Source organism: Pteropus vampyrus, unplaced genomic scaffold (assembly GCF_000151845.1).
Source record: "Pteropus vampyrus isolate Shadow unplaced genomic scaffold, Pvam_2.0 Scaffold632, whole genome shotgun sequence".
NCBI classification, from domain to species: Eukaryota; Metazoa; Chordata; class Mammalia; order Chiroptera; family Pteropodidae; genus Pteropus; species Pteropus vampyrus.
The window spans coordinates 159,906-172,639 of NW_011889413.1; the positions used below are offsets into that span (position 1 = coordinate 159,906).

The 12,734-nt window shown below is 45.9% G+C and overlaps 1 protein-coding gene and 1 pseudogene across 7 annotated transcripts in view; one reads left to right on the forward strand and one right to left on the reverse strand.

Annotated features, from left to right (window-relative positions):
• The window catches only part of PCNT (pericentrin), an 88,824-nt gene that overhangs the window by 24,321 nt on the left and 51,769 nt on the right, over positions 1–12,734 (reverse strand). For 6 of the 7 annotated variants that reach the window (XM_023525820.1, XM_023525818.1, XM_023525817.1 and 3 more), the window contains 2 exons: positions 3,569–4,456; positions 2,736–2,927 (listed from right to left, as the gene is read on the reverse strand). The exons of the other annotated variant lie outside the window; for it this stretch is intronic. In XM_023525820.1, coding sequence (XP_023381588.1) covers positions 2,736–2,927; positions 3,569–4,456 — 1,080 coding nt within the window. The remainder of the gene's footprint in view (positions 1–2,735; positions 2,928–3,568; positions 4,457–12,734) is intronic. 7 annotated transcript variants of the gene reach the window in all.
• Positions 1,573–1,690, forward strand: LOC111733749 (annotated as a pseudogene).

Genomic DNA, 12,734 nt, shown 5'->3' on the forward strand with positions numbered 1-12,734 from the left:
AAATATTTCACTGTAAAAAAACTCCAACTAAACACAAGTGAAGACAGTAATGCAAGAAAAGAGGGACCAAAAAAAACCCCCTATAAGGCAGATAGAAAACAAATGGCCAAATGACAGAAGTATAACCCTCCTTATCGGTAATTACTTTGAAAGAATTAAAGCTCTCCAATCAAAGACAGAAGTAAGAAGAATGGATGAAAACACATGACCCAACTACAGTCTATCTACAAGAGGCTCACTTTAGACACAAAGATATGAACAGCTTGAAAGTAAAACAAAAAAAAATATTCCACGTAAATACTAAAAAACGAGAGCAGAGGTGGTTATGTTAATATTAGACAAAATAAATTTAAACCAAAAACAGTCACGAGAGACACAAAGGAGAGTGCAATCAGCACCCCAAAACCTCCCAACGAAAATAAGCCCCGGACCCGAGGCTTCACTGGTGAATTCTATCAAACAATTAAAAAAATATATCAATCCTTCTCAAGTTTTTCAAAAAAACTGAAGTGCAGGAAGCAGCAGTCTCAGAGGGGTTCACTGGTGAATTCTACCAAACATTAAGAAGAAATTATACTAATTCTCTATAGTCATTTTCATAGGACAGAAGCAGAGTGAGTGGCCCAACTCATTCTACAAAGCCTGCAGTGCCTGATACTAAAGCCAGACACATACAAGAAGACTACAGACCGATATTCCTTATGAACACTCATGCAAAAATCCTCAACAAAGTACTAGAGAGTCGAATTTGACAGCATATTAAAAGAATTATGTACCATGATCAAGTGATGTTTGTTCCTTGAATGCAAGGATAGTTCAACATAGGAAAAATCAATGTGATTCACCATAGCAACAAAATGAATGAAATAAAAAAATCACATGATCATTTCAATCGATGCACAAAGAGCATTTGGTAAAATTCAACTCCCTTTCATGATCAAAACATTCAACGTAACTAGGAATAGAAAGAAACAAACGACTTTAACACAATAAAAGCCATACAAGAGCAACAGCGGAAACCGAATCCCTCTCCCCCACTTCCTGTCAACACTGCACTGGGAGGCCTGGCGAGAGCAATTAATCAGGAAAAAGAAAGAAAAGGCATCCAAATTGGAAAGGAAGAAGTAAAACTATCTATGTTCACAGACGAAATGCTTTTATATGTAGAAAACGCTAAAGATTCCACAAAAAAGCTGATAAAATTCATAAATAAATTCAGCAGTCACAGGATACAAAGTCAATATACAAAAACTTAGTTGCATTTCTATACATGACCAATGAACAATCTGAAAAGGAAACTAGAAAACCAATTCCACTTATAATAATAACAACCAAAACAAAAAAAAATTGAAATTTAACTTAACCAAGAAAGTGAAAGACTTGTACAATTAAAACTACAAAATATTACTGAAATTAAGGGAGACATAAATAAATGGAAACGCATCTCATGTTGATGGATTGAAATACTTAATATTGTTAAGATGTCAGCGATACCCAGCGACCTATATATTCAATGTGATCTTTATCAAAATTCCAGTGATATTTTTTGGAGAAACAGAAAAGCCCATTCTGGTCTATGGCCTGCCACCCTGAACGTGCCCGATCCCGTCCGATCTCGGAAGCTAAGAAGGGTTGAGCCTGGTTAGTACTTGGATGGGCGACCACCTAGGAAGACCAGGTGCTGTAGGTATAAAAAATGAAAAATAAGGGATTGTAAACTGACAAGGTCCTTGCCATCTGTGAGATCAACCAAGGATTGCCTAAATAAATAAATATTTAAAAAAGAAAAAAACAAAAGAAAAACCCATTCTGAAATTCATATAAGATTTTAAAGGACATGAGAATAACCAAAACACAATCATGGAAAAGAAGAACAAAGCTAGAGGACTCATACTTCCTAATTTCAAAACTTATAACAAGGCTATAGGAATCCAAACAGTGTGGTACTGGCATGAAGACAGACATATCGATGAATGCAGGAGAGACACGGTAAGTAGACCCCGCACGTACACAGTGAAATGCTTTCAACAAGGCTGCAGAGACCATTCATTCGCTGGGGAAGGGACAGTCTTTTCAACAGTGATGCTGGGACAAGTGGGTATCCACACGCAAAAGAACGAAGTTGGACCCTTACAGAATACTATGTGTAAAAATTAACTCGAAATGGGTCAAAGACTTAAATGTAAGCCCTAAAACTATAAAACTGAGAAGAAAACATAGGGCAAAAGCTTTACAGCTTTTTACGGTAGGCAGTAACTTACAGGATATGACACCAAAGGTACAAGCAACAAAAAACAGAAAACTCAGACTTCATTCATCTTTAAAGTGTGTGCACAGGGTAAACAGGCACGCCACAAAATAGAAGAAAATCTTTGCATATCACCCATCTAATTGGGGATTAATTTCCAGAATATAGAGAACTCCTGAAACAACAAAAAACCCCAACCACCTGATTTTAAAATGAGCAAAAAACTCAGACATTTCTCTAAAGAAGACATAGAAAGGGCCAGCGGGCACAGGGGAAGATGCCCACCCCAGCCCCCAAGCCAGCCTCTCGAGAGCACTTATACGAAACACAAGGAATTTCAACGTGAACCTGCACAGCCATGGGAACGTGACGGGTTCGGAGAACGCAGCCCTGTCTGCAGTCCACACTGCGTGTGACCTCAGCGGAAACGCCAGAGGTGGTGCCTGGCGCCTGGCCACAGAGGGCCGCGCGCCCGTGGGCCCCGTACCTGCATCGCCCCCGGCGCCGTGCCGTGCTGGGCCGCACCCAGGCGCATCTCCTGTCTCAGCAGCAGCAGCTCGGACTCCAGCTGCCTCTGGCAGAGCGTGAGCGCCACCGCCGCGCCGTCCCGTCTGGGAAGGCCCGCGTGGCCGGCTGGCACCAGGGCTCCGGCAGGCTGCAGGCTGTCCCTCGCTGGCCTCTGCAGAGCGTGGGGAAAACAAAGACGATGCTAGAACAGCAGCGCTGAGCCGAGCTGAGGGGCACGGGCAGCGGACGCTCAGCGTTCTACTCAAAGGCAAACTGGAGCATATTCCAGAAAGAAATGAGCTTGAACCTGCTTCATGGAAATGCTGGGTAAAAACTAAACCATTTGACTAGGTCTCAAGGGACTAGAGGGATGCCTGGCCCACGGGGACCTCCAAGCACCGATACTCCCTGTCAGAGAGAGAGGTGTCTTAAAAAGCCTAGGTAACTTACAACGATAACAAGTTTAAATGTGTACAAAACTGTGCCATGCAGCCCGTCTGCACTGCACACGTGTGTCCTGAGGCCAGGCCGCGGGCCAGCACCAGCGCGGACGCCCTCCTCCAGGACAGGGGGCCACCCACCAGAAAATGCGTCCCCCACGCCAAACAGAGGAGGGTCGTTACAGGTAAAGAGACAGAGACACGAGCAGGAGAGTAAGAACAGAAGCCCATTTCCTGCAGAGAACACACAGCGCCGCCGGTCCAGCCCCGGGGCCCGGCCACCCACTGCCTGCACGGGGCTCGCAGGCGCCCGGCCGCCCCGCTCCCTATGCCCAGAGGCTGCGCCCGAGGCCTGCAGGGGAGCCAGGCCCACCTGGGGGTCACCGCCAGTTGGCTGCCTGCTGCCTGTGCTGTGTTCTGACTCTTCCCCACACGGGGCTTCATCACTCCTGGACACCTGTTCCTGGGAGCTGGTCTCCACGCTGGGGGACATGGGGACCCCGTGTGCCTGCTGCTTGTCGAGCTCCTCCTGGCACCCCAGGAACCGCTGATTCAGTGCCTGCAGCCGGCGGCTGAGGCGGACACATTGTGCTCGCAGCCGCTGCACTTTGGGGGGCTCGTGTGTGGTCCCCAGGGGCGTCTGTTCCAGGGAGCGGCGGAGGCGGGTGACAGCCACCTGCAGAGCCTCCAGCTCGGCGGAGTGGGCCGCCGTCCGCCTGCTCAGAGCCTCGAGCTCCAGATCTCTCTGGGCGATCTCCACGTCCTTTGCCTTCAAGGCGGCCTCCCACTCTTGGACCTGGGAGGCCAAGCCCTGAGCCTCGGCCTCCTGGAGGGCCGCGCAGGACCCCAGCTGGGCCAGCCGCCTGGTGGCCGCCGCCTCCACAGCCCGCAGGCGCTGCTGCAGGGCCTCCAGGGCCCGGCCATGTCGGCGCTCCTGCTCCGCCAGCCGCTGGCTCAGGGCGTCCTTGGCCGCGAGTGCGGCGTGGAGCTCGGCCTGCAGCGCAGCCTGGGCCTCGGCCCCCTCAGCCTGCAGGCACAGCAGCCCACACTGCAGCTCGCTCCGCAGGTCCTGGGCCGGGCCGAGGCTGTGCCCGCGCTCCACGGGCGCCCCGAGCGACAGCTCCCTCTGCAGCCTCCCGATGACCTCGTGCAGCTGCTCGACTTCGTCCGCTCTGTCCTTCTGCAGCCGCGCCTGCTTCTCCTGCAGGCTCTCGATGATGGACTTCAGCTCCTCGACCTCAGGGTGTCCAGCGTCCGCGACCTGGCGGGGGGACACATCTCAGAAGCAAAGGAACCGCAGGGACGCCAGAGCGCCGGCCCTCACCCGAGGGCTCCAAGTTCCTGCGGCTGAAGTAGAGACTTCGCCACTGTGGAGCCTAACGTACGATGCCCCCAAATGACCGTCAGTGTGTAAACAGCCGCAGCGCCACACCCCAGCTACTCCAGACCCGTGGGCAGAACCCCGGCGGCTGCCGGGCCGCTCGCTGCTCCGGACTCCAACCCTCAGCGGCAAAACTCAGAGGCAGCGCCAACTCGGCCACATTTTAGCCAATGACACCTCGTACCAACGTTTCCACCCCTTTTTAGATGTGTGTTCAGTTACTGTCTAGGGAGCATTTAGGTTTTAGGTGTCGTTCTAACACTGGAATAACAGCGAGACGATCGGGCTAGGGAATCTGCATGACGAAGCGTGTGAGCGAGCCAGGCACACGGCACGTCCCCGCACTGCGTGGCCCTGCTGCCCGCACCACTAGGACCGAGCACTGGAACACACCAGGCCCCAACGACTGCTTTTACCATTTTTCCTAAAAGTACGTGCTCGTGCTACTTCATCTAATCCTTGACAACTTTCAGGTAAGGCATGTTGTCACTCCTAATTTAAAGCTGGGACAAGTAAAATTAGATATTAAGTATCTTTCAAAACCACAGAGACCGTAAACGGAAAATTGGGATTGAATCTACATCCCTATAGATCCAAAGTCCATCCTCTTAAGACCACATCAAAAAAACATGAAAAATTCTAACCGATTTGTGTTCGAGTCAATAGCCAACCAACGTATTATCGTCTCATGTTCTGCTTCCTAGGAACTGACGATTTCCTCACAATCCGGGTTTCACTAGCACTACCTGACGATTCTTCAAACTCGTATTCAGATCTGGCCCACAGTTAAAACGAAAATGAGAGAACCTTTGTGTTTATCAGCTATACACACGCACAGTTACACCTGAATGCCACACTGTACCGCTAGCAAAAGCAAACTGGTCAGTGCACGGCGAGACCCTCCACCAGCTCAGGCGGTGGGGGGGTCAGCTGGGCCGGACTGTGCAGCCAGCGCTCACTGCTTTTATGCGCCACATACACAGGATGGAGACGTGTGCGCTACAAAACGGCCATAATCGCGACATAATGCTGCACTTGAAACATTAAAGCGAGCACGTGAAGGTGGCTTCAAAGTGTTAAACACAAAAAATCTGGAGCACACGGTCTGTGACACGGTGCAGCTGGAGCTGGCGAGGAAGCAGTGGGCAGTGGCGGGCCAGGAGCGGAGAGGAGGGGGAAACCGGGCCAAGTGCGCACATCGCGGTCTCCCCGAAACCGTGCGGCGGCTCATGCCGGCCGCAGCTGCCCCATTGACGCCCAAGTGTCAGGACAGGCTCACTCTACCTGGAAGTGGGGTTCAGAGGGGTGTTCTCCCCCTTAGGGAGCATGGTTCTGGGGGTGGGAAGTCGACGCCAGCAGGGGGTCGCGATGTGGGACTGAAACCATAGGCCAGCAGCCAACAGGTGCCCCCGGAGCGCCTTGGAACTGACTCCGTGAGACCTGACAGGTCACACCCCACCTGCCTGTGGGCTCAGAACGTCATGCAGGGGACTCAGATGGGGCCACCAGATGGTGGAGTTCCCTCTCGCAGACACTGCCCTCAGGCAGCGCGGCCAGACAAGGCCCAGGAGAAGGAACTGGGCAGCCAAGGCTGAGGAGAGCAAGACGGAGGTGACGAAAGCAGGGAAGGGAGCCTTGAACTCTGAGTGCCGACTTGCCCACGTCGCGGGCGGGCCCCTGCGCGATCTCAAGACGCCAGACGGAGCACGCACTTTGACTCGGCCAAGGTGACTACCATTAGGACAAAAACTGCGATGCTTCAGAGGCAAGTTCTCACAAGACAACTCTCAGAATATCAACAAGAACACAACTGAAATGTTCGAAACACAAAAAACCAGCAATATATGACAAATTCTGAAAAGACGACCAAAAGCAGCCAACCAGGAGATGACAAAAATGCTGGCACTAGCAAATGAGAATTTTGAAGCAGGTGTCACAGCTATGTTCAACACATAAAGGAAAGTATGTTCGAGATAAACAAAAAGATAAGAAATCTTGGCAGAGGTACAGAGATTATAACAAGAAACCAAAATCCTAGAACTAAAAGTTAAAATGTCTCTCTACGGCCCTGCCACCCTGAATGCGCCCGATCCCATCTGATCTGGGAAGCGAGGCAGGGTCTGGCTTAGTTAGTACTTGGATGGGAGACCGCCTAGGAAGACCAGGTGCTACAGGCATAAAAAATTAAAAAATACGGAATTGTAAGCTGACAAGGTCCTTGCAATCTGTGAGGTCAATCAAGGGTTGGCTGCCTCGCCTAAAACAAACAAACAAACAAACAAACAAACAAACAAATAAATACTACGATGTCTGAATTTGATAAATTCACTCTATGGGCTTAAGAAAATCCTAGACTGACAAAGTCCACAAGCTTGAAGAGTCATAAATATTATCCCATCAGAGGGGAAAAAAGGAAAAATACTAAAAATGTACACAAGCCTCAAATACCCACAGGACAAAAGGTCTGGCATATTTGTAATTGGAGCTCCTGTAGAGAGAGTGAGGCAAAAAACATACAAAAAAAACAAACAAACAAAACCTTCACTAATGGCCGAAAATTTCCCAGTTTGAAATATCAATTTGAACAGCACTGTAACCACTAAGGAAATTTAATCTATAATTTAAAAAAATAACTTGCCAGGCCCAGATGGTTTCGCTGACAATTCTACTCATTATTTAACAAATAAATACCAATTCTATACAATGTCTTCCAGAAATTAGAAAAGGAAACAATTCATTCGATGAGGCCAATATCATCCTGATACCAAAACCAGAGAGACGTCATAAGAAAACCACAGACCAATATCCCTGGTGAGTGCAGATACATAAATTCTTAACACTAGGAAATAGAATTCAGCAAATAAGAACTATACATCATGACCAAGTGAGACATATTCTGGAGATTCAAGGCTGGTTCACTATTTGGATCAATATTACCCACCAATGAAGAAAAATCACATGATTGTATCAATAGATGCAGAAAAAGTTGATCTGGCAAAATTCGACAACATTCTTGATAAAAACTCTCAGAAAACAAGGAATAGAGAAGAACCCCCTCAACCTACAGGTAATTTCTCTCCTACTTAATAAAGAAAGACTGAATGCTTTCTCATAAGATGTGAAACAAGGCAAAAATGTCCACTCTCACCCATTACTCAACATAGTACTGGAACTCCTAGCTAGCTCATAAGGCAAGAAAAATATATGAAAAGCATACAGATTGGAAAGGCAGGCATTAAACTGTCCCTATTTGCAGATAATGTAACACTCCACACAGAAAATTCCAAAGACTAAAAAATAAAACAAAAAACATGGAATTTGTGAATTTAGCAAGGCCATAAGATACCGTATTTTTTAAAAAGTCAAAAGTATTTCTGTATACTAGCAATGAACAGTTAGATTTTAAAATTAAAACATAACTTTTAAAAATCAAGTTAACATATCATTTACGATAGCGTCACACAAATAAGATATAAAACAAAATATATGCAAGATATGTAAGCTGAAAACTACACAACACCAATGAAAGAAACCCAAGAAGACAAATAAATGGAGAGTTGTACCATGTTCATGGACTGGAAGATGCAATATTGTTAGGACTATAATTCTCTCCAGATCAATCTACAGATTCAATGCAATCCTAATCACAATACCTGCAAGACTTTTTTGAGAGACCACCCTGCTGATTTTACAATTACACGGAAACCCAAAGAAACCCAAAGAAAGCATAACCAAAACAATTTTGTCAACAGGAAAAGTTGGCTGACTTACATTATCTGATTTCAAGACTTATTATAAAGCTACAGAAGTAGGAATAGTGCGATATTCATTAAGAGAGAGAAATCTGCATCCATAGAACTGAACAGAGTTCAGAAGTAGATCCAAACAAATATAGTTAACTGATTTTTGTGAATAGTGTAATGGCAATTCAATGGAGAAAAAAATTAGTCTTTGAACAAATAGTGCTGAAACAATTGGACATCTATGTGCCAAAAAAAAAAAAAAAAGTATATCATAGTCTTGAATACAAAGCAAAACTATGAAATTTCTATGAGAAAACAGAACAAAATCTGTGTGATCTGTGCTTAGGCAAAGAGCTCTCACACAACTCCAAAAGCATAATCCATTTAAAAAATCGGTAATCTGATCTCAAAACTAAAAAGTTCCGCTGTTATAAAGAAACACGATGTTAAAAAGAATGAAGAGATAAGACAGTGGGTGAAAACATTTGTAGATCATATATCAAAAAATGTGTTCAGAAGGTATAAAGAATTACCCAAATTCGGCAATCAGAAAATGAACCACCCAACTTTGGAAAATTAGCAAAGGATTAGAACATTGTACCTCAACACACGATGAATGGCAAACGAGCACACAGAAAGGTGCTCGAGACTGTCGAGCATCAAGGCAATGCAGGTTCCAGCTACAAGGACACACCGCCGCACGCCACGCGAAGGGTTAAAAGCGAGACTGAGCCCAGCACGCGCCGGGCAGCTCTGTGGACGCCTGGCAGTTTCGTTTACAGGTAAACGTATGCTGACACGTGAATTGGCCATTCTACTCCGAGCTATCTACCTTAAAGATGTGAAACTTATTTTTACACAAAAACCTGTACATGAATGTTTACAGCAGCTCAGTGCATAGCTGCCCAACCTTGAAACAACACGAGCGCCCTGCCCTCAATGAGTCGCTGGGAGAACAAACCTCCGAACAGCCACATAACGCGACTCGGCAATCAAGGCGCCAACTGCTGGACACGTGCACCGGCTTGCTGGAGGGCACGCACAGCACTCCACGCGACCGGACATGGTGCCCTGGGAAAGGCAGAGCTCAGGGCTGAAGAGCAGGCCGGAGGCGCCCTGAGGTTGGAAGGGCGGCACGGGGGGTTCCGAGTGAGGGACCAGTCTGCATTCCGACTGCGGTGGTGATTACAGGACCAAAAGCATTTCTCAAAGCTCATGTAACTGCTCACCGAAAAGTGAATGTTACTGTAGAATTTAAAAAAAAAAACAAACCTTAAAAATCTTTCTTATAGATACAAAATGGCTATATTAAAAAATAAGACCAAAGGTTCCACCTAAAGCAGAAAGAAAAAAAATTAAAAAAAAGAGCAAAACAACAAACCAAAGGTGAGCAGAAGGGTTCCAAAAATAAATAAATAAATAAATCGAAATGGACAAGAAACTGAGAAGACTAGCAGGGCCAAAAGCTGGAAAAACATTTTAAAAAATCGACAAAGCCTTAGTTAGGGAGAGACTTCAAGAAAAAGAGAAAACACAAACTTCACCAATATCAGGAATGGAAAAAGGATCGTCACTGCAGAACTAAGAGATGTTTAATGTGTTAATAACAAAAAATTATAACCTCCTTCATGCCAAGAAATTTGACAATTTAAACGGACAAGTTCACTGCAAAAATGCAACTTATCAAAACTAACACGAGATGAAATAGAAACCCAAATACCCCCAAATATGCTATTAAGTTCATTTGATTATAAAAACCCCACTTAAGCACCCTCCCAGTCCAGATGGTGTCACTGCTGACTGTGTTCCGACATTTAAAGAAGAAATCACGTCTACATTAAAGAACCTTTCTCAGCGGAAAAAGGAGAAAGTGAGAAAATGTGTAACTCATTTTACACAACCAGCAAACCTCCACACTAAAACCTGAAAAAATGTTTTTAAAAACAGGAAAATTAAAGATTGATAACATTCATGAACACAGATGCAAAAATCATTAACAAAAGACCAGCAAATCAAATCCAGCAATACGTTAAAAGTACATCACCACCACGTGGGGTTTATCCGAGGAAGGCAAGGTTGGTTTAACCTTCAAAAATCACTCGGTGTAATTAATCCCATCAGTAGCATAAAAGATTAAAACAATATACTATTTTGTAGACTTAGAAAAAGCAAACTAGAAATAAAAAGTAACTTCTGCGATCTGATAAAAGACATCTATGGAAAACCTACAGCCACCGTCACACTTTATGATGAAACACTGAGCACTTTCCCCCAAACCAGGAACAAAGCAAAGATGGCTGCTCCCCCGTTTCATTTAACACTGTACTACATATGTTGTAGTACGGAAGAAGAAGAAGAGACAAAGACCAGAAAGAAACAAAACTTTATCGCAGACATAGAGAGCCCTGGGAACCAATGAACACGCTGTGGACGTAATGAATTTGGCAAGGTGACAGAACACAAGGTTATGTGCGGAATTATATATATGAGATATGTATGTATACTCGGGGCCAACAGACACATGGAAAGATGTTCAACGTCACTATCACCAGGGAAATGCAAATTAAAACCACAATGAGCTGTCACCTCACACCTGTCAGAATAGTCGTCATCAATTAATCAACAAACAGAAAGTGTTGGTGAGGATGTCCTCAAAAAGGGAAACCTTGTGCACTGTTGGACTGCAAATTTGTGCTGCCACAATGCAAAACAGTTTTGAGGTTACTCAAAACATTAAAACTAGAACTACTATATAAGCCAGCAATCCCACCTCTGGGTGTTTATCTGAAGAAAACAAAAACACATTGAAAAGATTCAGACGCCCTTATGTTCACTGCAGCGCTACTCGCAATAGCCAAGATACAAAAGCAACCTAAGTGCCCACTGACGGAAGACCGGATAAAGAAGAGATGGTGCGCGTAGACAGTGGAATATTACTCAGCCATAAAAAAGAACGAAATCCTACCATCTGCTGCGACACAGAGGGCGTCATGCTGAGTGAAATCAGTCAGACACAGAAAGATGTATCCCACACAATTTCACTTACATGTGGAATCCAAAAAGCAAAACAAACAAACACACAAAACAGAAACACACATACGAAAAACTGACGGTCACCAGAAGGGAGAGGGGCTGGGTGAAAAGAGGGAAGGGACTAAGAAGTATAAGCGGGCAGTTACGAAACAGTCACGGGGTGTGACATACAGCGTAAGGGACACGGTCAGTGACACTGGAACAGCTGCACACGGTGCCAGGCCGGCACTGGACTTACTGGGGGATCATCTCCTAAGTTATTTAAATGTCTCGGCACTGTGCCGTATACCTGAAATTAATATACTATTGAATGTCAACTGCGATTGAAAAATAAATTTAAAAAAATTTAGTCACTGGCTTTAAAGGCGCTCCTCAAAGTAACGCAAAATAATATTTTTAAATTTCGCCAAATATATGATACCAACACAAACCATTAATATCCCAATAGCCTGTCAGTGTAAATCTGAAAACACGAAAAACTGCAGATAAAACATCTCCTTTTTACCCCAACAGCTACCACCACCCTTATACTCTCAATCAACATCAGTGAAAAAAACACTAAGCTTTATGTGGTGTCACCTCAGGGGCCCCTTTGATCCGAGGTCACACGTAACACTACCCAAGAACATGAAGCCCAAGATGCCGCTACGGCCAAAGGCAGATCAGAATGCAGTCCAGTGTGTCCACTGTCAGGGACTGCCTACCTTGCTGAGGGCACCCCGTCCCCACCCCGCCAGCGACCCAGCCAGTGGAGCCTCGACCTGCTCACTCACACACATCACCCCCTTCTCTCTGTTTTGCAGAAATGCCTGTGGGAATGATGATGATGAAAATAATGAGGCCGGCAAAGCATTACTGTGGAAAACAGACCCCAGGCCTTGCAGATGGGAAATACCCTAGTAAATGAGTCTGCGGTTTCAAATACTAACACTCGGTTTGAAACGTTTTGCTATTAAAGGGCTTTCTGTTTAAAATGACACGTCCGTTCAGTGTCACTGCATCTCTGCAGGTGATCGGCACAGGTTAAGGAAAGCCTGCCCTACCCGCGTCTCACCCAGGGACTAAGTGACTCCAGGGCTGACCCAAGACTCCATCTCCACGGAGGACAGTTCACAGGCGTGCAGAGGAAGCCTCTGTGAGCATCGGGCATCAGTGACACGGCCCCCCAGCTTTCTGTCAGCGCTGCCCGTCGCTCGCCGACCACGCCCAGGCAGCAGCACCGGCAGTGGCCCTGAGCGCAGCACACTTCAAGGCCATGATTTACGGTTACATTTTCTTTATGACCTTGATCACTCTCTCCACTCTACAGAGCTGGTTTGCCTTTTTTGCTTCAAAAGCAGAACTGCATTAAGATAACAGAGAAGATTTAAAAGCAGACTTTT